Source organism: Balaenoptera acutorostrata, chromosome 13, assembly GCF_949987535.1.
Source record: "Balaenoptera acutorostrata chromosome 13, mBalAcu1.1, whole genome shotgun sequence".
Lineage (NCBI taxonomy): Eukaryota > Metazoa > Chordata > Mammalia > Artiodactyla > Balaenopteridae > Balaenoptera > Balaenoptera acutorostrata.
In genome coordinates, this window is record NC_080076.1 from 64,526,136 (window position 1) to 64,541,915 (window position 15,780).

At 39.8% G+C, this 15,780-nt stretch overlaps 1 protein-coding gene across 7 annotated transcripts in view; it reads right to left on the bottom strand.

The window, feature by feature from the left end:
• SPIRE1 (spire type actin nucleation factor 1) overlaps window positions 1-15,780 on the bottom strand; it is a 216,406-nt gene that overhangs the window by 166,908 nt on the left and 33,718 nt on the right. For 5 of the 7 annotated variants that reach the window (XM_057526506.1, XM_057526504.1, XM_057526505.1 and 2 more), the window contains exons 2-3: window positions 10,576-10,674; window positions 4,980-5,014 (exon numbers count right to left, since the gene is read on the bottom strand). In XM_057526506.1, coding sequence (XP_057382489.1) covers window positions 4,980-5,014; window positions 10,576-10,674 — 134 coding nt within the window. The remainder of the gene's footprint in view (window positions 1-4,979; window positions 5,015-10,575; window positions 10,675-15,780) is intronic. The other 2 variants (XM_057526508.1, XM_057526507.1) reach the window with 1 other exon arrangement.

A 15,780-nucleotide genomic window follows, 5' to 3' on the forward strand; every position in this document is an offset into this window, starting at 1 on the left:
TCATTCTCAAAATCTTTTGGGTTTCCCCACAAAGCAGACTAATTCTAGGTCTGATTTCCAAGGAGGTTAAAATATTGATATGCAGCGTAATTCTTGAGTCATTCTGAGTAATTTAGAATCAGACTAATTCACAAATTACTCCAGTACAGACCCTACATTCACCTAACAGTGGGGCTGGAGGTTCATGGATGGCGTTCGTTCACTCCTTTGCCTGGTTTCCATTCAAAAGGATCATATTCCCGGGCTACATAATGCCAGGACCAAAAGAGTCATAGGTGAGAAGCATATACAGAATAAGGACAATTTCACTGTCCCAAATGGGGCACAAAATTAATTATCAGCATTATGCAGATGCCTCACACAGCAGACAAATAAAGGCTGGATAAACACAAACATAAGAAAGGTGAAGAGACGTGGTTCTGCAACATACTGGCTATACGGCCTTGGGCAAGTTACTTAACCTCTCCATAATTTAGCTCTCATTTCCAAAATGCAAATAATTAGTATCCACTTCATAAATTTGTTGTGAGAATTAAATTAATGCCTATAACAGTAACTCAGCATAGAGTAAGCTCTAAAGTATTTTTTAAAGATGTATGTGGGAATGAAACAGTAAGTACTTACATACAGTACACATGAACTTTATTTCTAAGATGGGAAGATGAATCTTTTTCATAGTTTCCGTCAGTAAAGCTTAAATTTTTCCGCTATGCTCTGATTTTTACAAACTAGCTCTATCAAGATTAAAGTATTGACAAAAGTTATTTAACTTTATATAATGCTTTAACCAATTCCACCTAAAATACAGCAAATCCATCAAGGAGAACAGAACAGGATTGTCCTGGTTACTCATTTAACCTTCTTGCCTGCTAAAGGGAAAGGGCTTCTGAGTGCTACATAATTAACTGTAGTTAATAGAAGACAGAATGTGATGAAATTTGGAAAGCTAAAAACAATGAAAAGGTCTCAATTAAGATGCTTGAAAATTCAGATCTTTTATGTTTTAGTATTTTTAAGTGCTTAGCCTTTTCTTCAAGTATAAGAGTATATAACCCACAAGACTATTTAAATAATGGCAGAAGGAAAAACTTATAAACTGGGAGTGAAAGCTCCCCTAAACTGTGGTTGGGACTGCTTCCTTGACAAGCAAATCCCAAGTACAGGTCAGTCACGCAAGACTTTGGTTTTTTTCACTCAAGAGTTTATAAATTACCAATTTGAGCTGTGAGCCATTCCGGGAGGGGAGGCCGAGGGAGAATAACACACTATTTACCTTGCAGGTCCTCCTCAAAACCAAAGGGACAGAATACAGATCAGTGGATGCCAGGAGTTGTGGGGTGGGGAGGGAAAAACAAGAGGGGGAGTGGGGGAGAACGGGGGAGGGGGGAGGGACACAGAACCTGAACTTGACTGTGGAGATGGTGTTTGTCAAAACTCGAATAATTTGGGCTTCCCTGGTGGCGCAGTGGTTGAGAATCTGCCTGCTAATGCAGGGGACACGGGTTCGAGCCCTGGTCTGGGAAGATCCCACATGCCACGGAGCAGCTGAGCCCGTGAGCCACAATTGCTGAGCCTGCGTGTCTGGAGCCTGTGCCCCGCAACGGGAGGGGCCGCGATAGAGAAAGGCCCGCGCACCGCGATGAAGAGCGGTCCCCGCACCGCGATGAAGAGTGGCCCCCGCTTGCTGCAACTGGAGAAAGCCCTCGCACGAACCGAAGACCCAACACAGCCAAAAATAAAAAAAATAAAAAAAAATAAAAACTCGAATAATTTTAACTAAAAAGTTTAAATTCTACTGTATATAAATTATATCTTCAAAAAATAGAAACCAAAGTTGTAAAAAAAATTAAATTGCCTATTAAAGTAAAAATTTTGCATGTCTTTTAAAACAAATTACATGAAAGATTTCCTTTCATGAGTTCAAACTCTGGAAAATACTCATATAATCCAGTGTATTAAAAAAAATTTCCACACAGTGAGAAATAAGGAAAAACACCTGATTTTAATAAACATTAAGCTATTCTTGAGGTACAAAATCCCGTTAACAGTTGACTGAATGCCTATGTATGGCCTCCTTGCTTTCTCTAAAGTCCTAGTTTTGCTTGGTTTTTATGAATACAGGTAAAGTATGAAAAAGAGGACTATCAGTAAAACTAGAAAAGAATTCATAATATGATTTTTATGTACTAAGAAAACTATTAAAATAAACAGTCAAACACTTCAAATCACGTCTTTCAGCCACGTGAAAAGGTGAGGGGGCTGCGGCTCCCCTCGGGTCTGGGAGCCTCCCCAGGAGTCGGACCTTCTTCTCCCCCATGGGAAGCCGCAAGCGTCCGCCGTGTTCACTCACCGGCTCCCACGACCACGACCCCACCATGTTCATTCACCGGCTCCGTGCTCAAGGCTCGACCTGTACAGCGAGCCGCCTTAGGTCGAGACCAGAGCGAAGAAAATGGGGCGCTGACGGAGCTCAGGCGCGCCCCTCCCTCCTCCCAGGGAGAGGCTGTGGGCACGTGCACCGTGGGCCTCCACGTGCTCTCGGTGATCGAGGCCCCTTCCCACTCCTCCCACATGCACCCGGGTTCGCAGCCCTGGCTGTAGTGGACCCAACTCCAGAGAGGGCCCGTGGGGCTTCTCACTTACAGGAGGTACAGGGAATCTCTTTTCTCAACAGAAAAGCAATTTCAGGGTGAAAAGAGGCTCTGGAAGTCACCGTTCTGACCCTCGCTCTCAAAACAGATTGGCTTCATCCCTATATCACGGCTTTCCTCACCTTCCACCATCCACCTTAGGGCTCTGGTTTGACCTCTCTGGACCCCCAATTCCATTTCTCAGGAGGAAGTATCTCTGCTCTTCAGGCCCCAGCCCAACAGTCTCAAACTAGTTAGCTTCAGGACCCCTTTTACACTCAAAAATTACCAGGGAGTCCAAGGAGCTTTTGTTTATATGAGCTATAATCTATCAAACATTTATCGTATTAGAAATTAAAACTGAGAAATTTTGATTGAATCATTCAAATTAAATTGTTTAAAAATAATATTAAATATGTTAATATGTGTAACGTTTTTATAGAAACTCAAAAAAAATAGTGAAAGGGGTGGTATTGCTTTACATTTTTGCAAAATCCCCCTCTCTCTCTCTGTCTCTGTCTCTCTCTCTGCCCCCTTTCTACCACTACCAACACCAAATGCATGGTCTTCCCCAAGCTAAAAAACAAATCAAAACAAAACAAAACTTCCTACTTAAACTATCTTCTCCTTCTCTGGAGTCAAACTTCTTGAAAAAGTTCCCACTCCCTCTACTGCCCCTTCTTTTTATTATTTTAATTATCAAAGTAATATACAGTGACATTCTCATTTCAAAAAAAATCCAAGCAATATAGATAAAACACCATACACAATCGCAATCTCTTCCCCAGAGGTAATAACCACTGTTACTCTAAAAAATACCCTGAACCCATTCTGTAAACTGAGTATCACACTGAACTTTTTATTTTCTCATGATTCTCCCTCTCCAAACAGACCAAAAAAAAAAAAAAAATCTGAGAGTTCTGTTTAGATTCCAATTCTTTTGGTGATCCAAGTTATGGATCAAAGAGGAGATAACATGAAGTGACATTCCTATACAAAGCAAGTGCTAAACAAAATGTTAAAACCATGTTGATTTTATGGCAACAAAACATAGTAAGAATAATGAGATTTACGACTATGCCTTGTACGTAAAAACCTCACATTTCATTACCTAAAGGCAGATGAATGCTGATTATATTTGTATCATTCTGATATAGATAATAGTGTGTCTTTAGAGTTTATAAAACTTTTTCACCTATATAATCACTTAAAAATTTTACAACCCATGAGATTAACAGAGATTATCTTTAACATTTTATAAGTAAGAAAGCCAAAGTTCTGAGAAAAAACTACTTGCTCAAAATTACATAGCTAGAAAGATGCACACCAGAAACCACAGACAGAACTTGTATTTTTGGACTCAAATCAAATCCCAATCCTTTATATCATATTGAACAATACATCAAAAATTGTCACAATATAAAAATATTAAGTTCTTGCTCATTTTTACAGCTAATTTGGAAGAAATTACCTCTAATTCTCAAGTTGAACAGAAAACAAAATGCGTTGAATAACTTCTGAATGCAAAAAAGAATAAATTATTTTTGCTTCTTTATTATACAATATAATCCCTTAGGAAGCTTACATCTTACTTAAAATAACAATTAAAATTTAATAAAACCTATATCAACATGTAAATGTATTATAAAATTAGAAAAATAACTTCTTAAATCCTTAATTAGGCATTGCCATTAACAAAAGACCTAAGACTCCTAATTAAGGATGACGCAACAGCTCCAGAAAAGACCACCACACATACATAATTCATCAATGCTGCCCTCATATTTCAGTGTCACCACTGAAATTTCTAAAAGGGACACATGGAGTCGCATTAAATTTCACAATCAGAATTTTAAATTATTTAAATTATTAGAAAATAATAAACCTACTTATACAAATGACAAAGCATTTAATTCATCAGTAATCTTGCTGAAACACTTCCCAAGTCCCTATTTTTTCCTACTCCCAGGCAACTCCATAGGAGTCCAACACATTTAAAAGATTTATTATGATACACTAGATTGGATTATTAAAAAATTGAATGTAAACTACTTCTTATTAAGGGCTCTGAATCTTAGTTAACTCCATTTCATAAACAACAACATAGGAAATTTTTAAAATTATGACTAAGCTAATCTTTATAACACACCTTGACATTTTAAAACTATGGACGAGATAATTGATTTTTCTTCACATTTTACTCTTCCTAAATATAAAAAATATATACTTACTCTCAGTACATTCTTATCAGAAAACCAAAAACCCATAGTGAGATATTTCAGAACTCAAGTTAGTCTAAAGAGAACTTCAAAGCTGCATTACTGAGAAATATTTGAGGATTTCTCTTACCTCTGTTTCTGTACAATGTGAATATTCCAATTTACCTGTAATGAAAATACAAAAAGTTACTTTCAGAGGATTTTGGGTTTTTTATCATTGACAAAACATATCTGAGCTATTCTGACTATGGCTTCATTATATCTATGAAAATTTACACACAAAAAAAGGTGTTAGAATGACCAAGTTTCTAGAAGGTCCTGCTTAGGGATTTAAATTTAAAAATACCCATAAGAGGGCTTCCCTGGTGGCGCAGTGGTTGAGAATCTGCCTGCCAATGCAGGGGACACGGGTTCGAGCCCTGGTCTGGGAAGATCCCACATGCCACGGAGCAACTAGGTCCGTGAGCCACAATTACTGAGCCTGCGCGTCTGGAGCCTGTGCTCCGCAACAAAAGAGGCCGCGATAATGACAGACCCGCGCACCGCGATGAAGAGTGGCCCCCGCTTGCCGCAACTAGAGAAAGCCCTCGCACAGAAACGAAGACCCAACACAGCCATAAATAAATAAATAAATATTTTTTTTTAAAAAAGGAAAAGAATTGAAAATATATATATATATATCCGAATCACTTTTCTGTACACCTGAAACTAACACAATATTGTAAACCAGCTATACTTCAATTAAAAACAAAAACAAACAAACAAACAAAAAATACCCATAAGAGAATAATAAAGAAAAAGATGGGAAGAACATGCTTAACTGTAATAAGATATAAAACATATACACATTTTTAATATACATATATAAATTAATGAAAGTAAAATAAAAATACTTTTTTCTTGCTTTCTTTTTAAAATAACTTAAAATACTTTAAAGGCCTTTAAAAGGTACCACTTAAAATACTTTTAAATACCTTAAAAAGATCTTTAAAAGACTCTTGGGCTCTTCCCTAAATATATTTCCAGTTTAAAGTTACACTGATCGTTTCAATTAAAGCAGAAATGTTTCAAACTCCTATTTAATATACAATGGTTGTTTTTCTTTAATACATGAAGAGACACAACCATATAATTAATTTAGTAATTCTTCCAGTAGAGGATCATCTATAGAATAACCAGACTGGGGGCTTCCCTGGTGGCGCAGTGGTTGAGAGTCTGCCTGCCAGTGCAGGGGATACGGGTTCGAGCCCTGGTCTGGGAGGATCCCACGTGCCGCGGAGCGACTGGGCCCGTGAGCCACAGTTACTGAGCCTGCGCGTCTGGAGCCTGTGCTCTGCAATAAGAGAGGCCATGGTAATGAGAGGCCCGCGCACCGCGATGAAGAGTGGCCCCCACTTGCCACAACTAGAGAAAGCCCTCGCACAGAGGTGAAGACCCAACACAGCCATAAAAAAATAAATTAAATAAATTAAAAAAAAAAAAGAATGAATGAAGAATAACCAGACTGAACAATATTTGGCTGCACCAACGTTAACATTTTCTCGTCATCACCGAGACATAATACCAAAGAACATGTACAGTTACATACTTCTGTCAATTTGGGTGATTAAAACATACTTTCAAAATAAAAAAACAGCTATTTTTAAAGGAGAATCACTTATTAAATAGCTTTAACAAAAAGAATACATAACATATTTATACTGGATGCTAAAAAACTTAATTTCCCCAGTCTACATGTCTTAAATTTCATTGTCCTAAGTTCAAATATATATGTATCTCTACCTCTTTCCCTCCACCCAAAACTATCTTTCCTCCTAGCTAACTCCTTCTCCCCAACAACTGATGGGTTGTTCCATCAGTCTGTGATTTTTTTTTTAATGATTAATGAGAATTTATATACCTTAGAGTCTATGATGATACCACCAAAAAAAAAAAAATCATAAATAATGTTTTTATATGCCTCCTAACTCTTAAGATGAAAAATAAAGTTGAAACCCACATTTCTGTTGACCTAATGATGCTAATGTGAAATACTGGCTGAAACTGAGACCAGAAAATAAGGAACCTTGGGTTCTGTGAATTAAAAATGATATATAAGCAATAAATAATTTTAAATTATATGAAGACACTGACAAAATGGGTTTAATATATGTGTGTATATACTAGAGTTTGATAAATATATAACTGTTATTTATATACTTAGTGTTATATAAAATTATGTATTATAGTTACATTTTTCATATTATATATTATCTTTTATTTATTTATATATGACTGCTCAGAACATTAGTGCTTTTGGTAGATTAATTATACTTCACTCCTATAGAAATGGTAATTAATTTAACATAGGAAAGTACTGTGGACAGGAATAGCTCACAGAAGGGCACAGAATACCTCTCAGCAAACATTTACTGAGTGTCTACTCTGTAAAGGAGGAAGAGGGAGGGAGAAATACAGTATTAAGACAAGCCATAAGAGAGAGTAACCTCTTTGAGAGTACATGGACATACATCTTCGGTATGATACATTCTCAGGGTAAAGAGAATTACAAAGAAAAACAATTTTATGTAGTAGGTTTGTTGTTGGTAATAGCATTGGTGAAAAATTCTGAAACTGTTTTGTATGTACTGTAGCACTGAGCAAACTAGTAAATACAGTGATATTGTTGGGAATCAGCAACAGAGGGAAAAGAATATACAAACCTAACATGTGGGAAGGAGAGACGAGCCCTGCAGTGGCGAACTGGACCAAGAGGTATTATACAACTTCAGAAAACGATCTATTTCCTAGCTCTGCCCTCCAAAAGAGGGAGAAACAACAGCACCCCAGTTTGCAAGAGCATTCCTAGCCGATTCCCACTCAAAGGAACCAGGACTTCGGGAAATTGGCAGAAATCAGGGCTGGGACAGGTAAATTATAAGATAAGCTGAAAATTATAAGATAAGCTTCATTACTTTGCACTAGAAAGTAATGAAGTGCTCAAAGAATGAAGGAGGTACAAGTCCTGTAAGATTTTTTCAGTGACCTCTATTATAAAACTGAAAATGCGGGCTTCCCTGGTGGCGCAGTGGTTGAGGGTCTGCCTGCCAATGCAGGGGACACGGGTTCGAGCCCTGGTCTGGGAGGATCCCACATGCCGCGGAGCGACTGGGCCCGTGAGCTGCAACTGCTGAGCCTGCGCGACTGGAGCCTGTGCTCCGCAACAAGAGAGGCCGCGATAGTGAGAGGCCTGCGCACCGTGATGAAGAGTGGTCCCCGCTCGCCGCAACTAGAGAAAGCACAGAAACGAAGACCCAACACAGCCAAAAATAAATGAATAAATAAATAAAAAATAAAAATAAAGGAATTCCTTTTTAAAAAAAAAAGACTATTTAGGGAGGCTTATTCCAATAATAAGAACATTTATTTAAAAAAACAAAAAAAACAAAAAAAAACTGAAAATGCTTTCCTGTAAGAGTACCAAAATTTTTGTGAGAACATACACTACTTTCAGTTATTCAATCTGAACTGGTAAGTCACACAAATATGAAAAGGTGGTTAGGGACTTCCTTGGTGGTGTAGTACTTAAGAATCCACCTGCCAATTCAGGGGACATAGGTTCGATCCCTGGTCCAGGATGATCCCACATGCCAGGGAGCAACTAAGCCTGTGAGCCACAAATACTGAAGCTTGTGTGCCTAGAGCCCATGCTCCGCAACAAGAGAAGCCACCGCAATGAGAAACCCGCGCACCGCAACAAAGAGTAGCCCCCGCTCGACGCAACTATTGAAAGCCCACGTGCAGCAGCAAAGACCCAACGCAGCCAAAAATAAATTAATTAAATAAATAAATAAATAAATAAATAAATAAATAAGAAAAGGTGGTTAAGTATGAAGTGCCTGACCACCTGCACTACTCTGCCATCCAAATCCCTGCTCAGACTCTGACCCAGGAATCAGAAAATACCAATTACATGACAGCAGAGCTTAAAGGAACCCTGGAAATGATCTTGCCCAATCCACTCATCCACAAATGGGTAATCTGAGCCTGAGGAGCCAAACATGCACAAAATGACAGAGCGAAGAGAAGCCTCCAAGGCTCCGAGCCCCGCACAAGTATCAGTGTGCTTTTGTTACCCTGCTCCTCCATTCCCACTTGCAGGGGCCAGCGTCCCAGCTACCTACCACTGACGACATTGTTTCTGGGGAAAGGCACCCACAATTTAACAGCTGGAAACTTCCAGTACAGCACCTAGGATTTTCATGTGATACCTTTGAGCCTTTCTTCAAAGGCTGGCCACCTCTGTTTACAGAACAAGACCTAAGGAATCCCTCTAAAACCTACAATCTTATGACTTCACTTTCAACAATCCCATGACTTCACTTTCAACAGTTCCAGTAACCTAAGCTGATGGTAGGCCTAAGCAAGGTTTGAGATTATTAAATGCAGTAAATTAGTTCTTTCAATTAAAGTAACAACTTTACTGATTTATTGATTCTATTAATTTTTATTAGGTTGAGTTTAATTAGAAGGCTAGATTAACTATGTGATGATACAAAACAAAATCAAATATCTGAAATAGTATTTAAACATTAAGTTTCAAAATATTTTAACATTATCAAAGTACTTACAAACTAGGAAGAGGGATGATTTGCATAGCAAGCCAAAAATTCAGTTCAGTATTTCTCAAAAGAGCATTTTAACAATGCTGCAAGAATCAAGGCTGGGGTTTAGACTCTTCTTTTTAACTAATTCTGAAATATCTGATGCTCTTAAGATTTACTAGACAAGTTCCCTCATGTCCCAGGAAACAGAAAAACTAATATCTTCCTATAAATTAACATAGAATGGCTTTTAAAAACCACACTAGTCCTAGTATGAAATGTCTGTCATAAAGAACTCATCACCTAAGAAGCACTGTTATCTTTAGCAGACATTTTAAATCTCAAATGTTGATAATCAGATAATCCCACTCAGCAGGCCTGCTCAATAAGGTACCAGAGGGAATACATCCCACCCAGTAGGCCACTCAGAGCCCCGCTGTTCACACAGCACTTTCTGAAACAGCCTCACCTCAATGGAATCACAAATTCTGATGAACCACACAACTATGTGGTGGGAATTAAGGCATAGTTTCAAAAAAATTCACAGATGTTCACAGAGGTGAATAATAGTTTTAAATTAAGGTAGTACTCCAGTCTTCGGAGTAGAAACCTCAGCATATGGCTGAATTATCACACAGTCACATTATAAATATGATTCACATTAGCTGAATACACAAAAGGCAAGCTATGCCTGCCAAAAAGACACAGAATCCCGGTAACTTTTAGGATGAATAAATGGCTCTGAGGATTATTCTACAATTTTTTCCTATGTGACCAAACTCTGGGCAGTGTCTAGGTCTATCTGTTCTTTTTCATGGTGAAACAAAGCAGTATCAATAGGTACATCTGCCTTCTCGCCAGCTCACTCCTATCCCCCTCGTTCCTTCAATAAATATTTACTGAAGACCTACTAAATACTACTGGTAACACTGATGATAAAGCAGCAAACAAGTCAGGAATGGTCCTTGCCCCATAGCGCTTACATGTTAGTGAAAAGAGACCAAAAAAGGCAATCAAATAAAATAATTACAACTGGAAATCAATGCCATTAAGGACAGAAAAGGGAGAGAAAGAAAACAGCTGGAAAAACTCCTTGAGAAGACGACATTTAAATAGAGACCTTGAAGTGGGGTAGCAACTCACTGCAGGGTTGGGGAAGCTGCTGCTGTCTGGAACGAGGTGGCAGCTGTGGGAGGGCCCTGGAAGCTTCTGCACGGACAGGAGGGGGCAGATCACATGGGCCTGGAAAGACAGTACAGGGAGTTTCAATTTGATGTGAAGTACAATGGGAAGCTCCTGGAGGATGCTAGGAAGAGCGTGAGCTGGTGCGAGATAGGTTTCCAGGTCAGTCATGCCATATGAAGAAAGCAGCAGAGAGGGTCAAAGTGAAAGCCGGCGGCCAGTGAGGAGGCCACTGTCACTGTCTTGGGGAGCAACGGGGCTGCCAGCCTGGTGGTGGCAGCATCCAGGAAGAAAAGCAGTGGATGCAAGGTATGAATCAGGAGCAGAACGCACAGAACCTGCTGATGGGCTCATCAGGGGTGGAGTAGGGGAAGAAGGAAAGAAGGATGCCCTGAACATGCTCCATTTTTCCAAGGAAAGTATTCTCAACGACTTGATCAAAACTGATCAACAACAGCACTAGCTTAAGAACTCAAATATTTTATAAGAGAGAAGTAGTAGGCTTTTTGGACAGTTTTTATATTAATACTAGAAAAAAAAAAAAAAAGAGAATAGTTTTGAACAGTTAACAGGCTGAAATTCAGCAATAAAATAATTCCTGCAGCCTAACCAAGCCTGGATTTCTGAAACACCATGGCCACTGAGGGCTTAAAATCCATGATCAGCATATACTTTAGTTTGCTCGGGGGTTTTTGTTTGTTTGTTTGTTTGTTTTTAGGCCGCACCATGCAGCATGTGGGATCTTAGTTTCCCGACCAGGGATTGAACCATGCCCCCTACATTGGGAGCACAGAGCCTTAACCACTGGACCGCCAGGGAAGTCCCTAGTTTGCTGTTTCTGTATCAAAAGTAAGGAGAGTGAAACTATGTAATCATTAGCTTATACCCAGCTCCCCCATAAAATCATTTTTTCCAAGTTACATTTTTAATGAGGAAAAAAAAGCTATGCATTTGACAAAAGAAACAGCTACATAGAAGATACTTTTATTTTGACTGTTAAATTATAAAATCATTATCCTCTATATCAAACAAATTCACTAGTATAAATGTTCAAAGATTAACAGGAACTTAGAATTTAGAAATGGGAGAAAACTAGTATACTCTCTGACCCACTAAAGAGTTTCATTAAGTTTCTCTTCTTGTCCTGGCTGTCAGGAAGAATGAAATAGCATTTAACTTTCCACCGCCATAATGGCCCTATGCTAATATATTTCTTCACAACTGCTGATGTTCAAGCAGTTGAGCATCTAAGTAAGCCTTTCTCTTGGCTGCCTTGGTAAGGCCATCTGGTAGAATAAGTATCAAGAACAAGCCATTAGGTTTTGACAGGCCTAGGTTCAAATCGTCCTTCCATCACTTAATAATTGTGTGATGCGACTTTAAAATAAGATACTTCCCAGAGTTTTCAGCTTTCTCATCTACAAAAAAAGTGGGATAATTCCAACCTCATGAGGCCAATACGAAAATTAAATGAAATAAAAAATGTTTTGAGGCGCTCTGCACGATGCCTACAGTAGGGGCTCAGCAACTGGTGCGCTTATCATCACAACCCTGTGGAAAGAAGGGTGACGTGGACACATGAAAATAAAGTCCTAAGTAAAACCGGCAGCGTGAATTAACAGAAAGATCTTAGTTATTCTTTAAAACTCTTGTGATAAAATGTTCTATAGAGAAACTGAATATAAATTTTTATGTTTACCAGATTACAACCATGTAAAAGAGGTATAGACTTTGAAATACAAAAAGTAGCTAAGTCATATGATGGATTGTTGTAAAATTCAGCTCATTTTTATACCTGCTCACTAAGATCTTTAAAAGCCACTACCTTTTACTCTACACCTCTCTCCAGAGCTTCCTAACACACACACTCTCCTCTCCTCATGTGATGGTATCTGGGCGGACAACATCAGCAGAGGCTCAGGCCAGGGTGGTGAGAAGGGGGGTTTCATCAGTTATTACTCAAAAGTGAAAATAAGGAAGTCTGGAATGGCCATATCTATCATCAACCCATAAAGAGAGAGACTAAATAAGCCAAATAATGACACCCCCCCCAAAGATGTCCACATCCTCATCCTCAGACTCTGTGAATATATTACTTTAATGGCAAAGTGATTTGCAGCTATGGTTAGGGGTCTTGAGGTGGGGAAGAGTACCCTGGATTATCCAGGTGGGACCAATGCAATCACAAGGGGCCTTACAAGAGATCCAGAGAAGGAGCGGTGGTGATGGAAGCAGAGGCTGGAGTGACACGATTGCAGGAAGGGGGACACAAAGCCAAGGAATGTGGAAAGCCTCTCTAGAGGCTGGAAAAGGCAAGGAACAGATTTTCCCCTGGAGGCTCCTGAAGGAATACAGCCCTGCCAACAACTCAATTTTAGCCCACAGGACCCATTTTCAGACTTCTGACTGATAAAACTGTAGGATAATAATTTTGTATTGTTTTAAGCCACAAAATTATTGGTGATCTGTTACAGAAAACAAATACACAGACCATCAAAAAGTCAAAGCAATATGATGTCCTCTCACCATCCCAAACATGACCCTCAGGCCACCCTGTATACCGGCTAATCCCATAGAGAATGACCCACAGGGCACAGGACAACAGAGCACAGTGGTTAAGAGCAAGGACTCCAGGCCAGACTTTTGGGGTTTGAATCCCAGGTGGGCTGTTGGTTGTACTTAAGGCCTCTACACTTCACATCCCATTTGTAAGGTGGAGGTTAATAACAGTACCTATCACAGGGTTGTTGTGAGGAGCAAAAGTAATAATCAAAGTAAACTGCTTAGCCTGTCACCTGTCACACGATAAGTACTTGATAAAACATTAGCTCTATTACCACTTAAGTCTTTGAAGCATTCTCTCCAGGGAGAAAATAAGTCAAAAATACTTTCCTCTTCCAAACCCAAAAAGCTGTGGTCCACAGACCGCTTGACCCCTCAGATATGGAGGTATAATTGACAGGCCCATACCCACGCCCTGGCCTGTAAGGAGGAAGCCCACCATGCCGTCTGTCCATCTTGAGTCCCCTGCACCTGTATGTGCTGCGTCAGCCACGGGAGAAGACTCGGGGCTCACGGCCCTCACCCCACTCTCCTCTGCCCTCCCCTCACCATCTTCTCTCCTCCCTGTCCCGTCCAGGGCATGTAGTGCTCATCGTCCACTGCCTGTGCACAGGCAGAGAGTCTTATCTTACCTCTCAAGTTCTCCTTCCAAAACTGACAGCACTAAGAATGATTCTGGTTATTATAATTTTTCATCTCCCTACCCTGAATAACTCTGGTTGAAAGCTTCATTCAGATGGAATGACAATTATTTTCACAAGGCCCCAACCTTAAAGGAAATGCTATGATCAATGGAACTATTCTGAACACCTCTGCCAGAAACGTATTAAAGACAAAAGGCATCCATCCAAAATTTCCTAGACATTTCTAGATATCCATGCCATTCAAACCACCCCCACAATGCTCTTTTAAATTCTAAGAAAATAAATTATTCTTAATGAAATATTAGTACTTCAAATTAATCCACACTTGCTTTATATGGATCAAACATATTCTACCTGCTGGTGTGAAGCCCAGACCTGAGAAGCACTGCTGTAAAACCTTCATTTTTACAGCTGAGGAAGCTCAAGCTCTGAAGAATAAAATGACTCAGTGAAGGTCAAAGAACTGGGACCAGTCGCCCAGCCCAGTAAGGGAGAGACTAGGAAGCAACGAGTGCCCAGAAGTGAAGCACAGGTTGGCACTAGGGGGCAAAGTTCAAGAATAAGTGAGAGAGTGGCATGGACTTATATATACTACCAAGTGTAAAATAGATAGCTAGTGGGAAGCAGCCTCATAGCACAGGGAGCTCAGCTCGGTGCTTTGTGACCACCTAGAGGGGCGGGATAGGGAGGGTGGGAGGGAGGGAGATGCAAGAGGGAAGAGATATGGGGACATATGTATATGTATAACTGATTCACTTTGTTATAAAGCAGAAACTGACACACCATTGTAAAGCAATTATGCTCTAATAAAGATGTTAAAAAATAAATAAATAAAATAAAATAAAGAATATTAACAACAAATTTTGCTAAGTACTGGGACTTCCCTGGTGGTCCAGCAGTTAAGACTCCATGCTCCCAATGCAGGGGGCCCGGGTTTGATCCCTGCTCAGGGAACTAGATCACACATACAGCAACTAAGACCTGGCACAGCCAAATAAATAAATAATTTTTTTTTTTAATTTGCTAAGTATCACTTTGGTTTACTCATCCCCTGCTCACAACTAATAAATGTGGGCAGAGAAAAAAAATATGCTGTGTTTATGTGAGCTTTATAAGTCCCTTTAATAAGACAAAGGAAACCCCTGAATAATCAGTGTGAACAATACACTTAATCACATTTTGTAGGATTTGGAGTATAATCTTACCATTTTAAGGAAGTGTAGAACTTAAAGCCATTATATGTTTCCTTGTATAATCAGCATTGCTCTTACAGATGACTGATTTTTTTGGCCACGCTGTGTGGCTTGTGGGATCTTAGTTCCCGGACCAGGGATTGAACCCGGGCCCTCGGCAGTGAGAGCGAGCAGTCCTAACCACTGGACCGCCAGGGAATTCCCTTCAGATAACTGATTTTGATCCTGACCCTGGTGAGGAACATAACCTTTCATCTGAGTACCACTTATGGACGAAGCGTTCATTCATCTCTTCACTCATGGACAACATGTCTGTGTGACAGGTTCTCCCCAGAATTTGACTCTCCTTCCTTGAGATCATCTGACCCCCATTGGCAGACTCTGCCCCAAGCCAGGCTCTAGAACCTTCAGCGTCAAGTCACCTTTGCCATAAACCTCAAGTTTAACCCAATTCTGAAATGTGGGGGCTTCTGCTTTAACTTTGAGACTCAGACTGTACTTTGCATCCTAGACCCTGTAACTAAATCCTTTATCTTAAAAAAAAAAAAAAAAAAAAAAAAAAGGAAGCAAGCCGTGGCTTGGCTTATTATTGCCAGTTGCCTTCCTAGGGACTACCTAGCCCTTGGACCTAATATCCCCAGCACAGACCACTTACTGGCCCTTATCTGCAGACCCTGCCTCCCTTCTGGCTCTGCTTGCTCATCCGACGAACGAGCCTGGCTGACTGCCTTACAGAGCTAACACACCTGATTTCTGTCCCTCCTCCA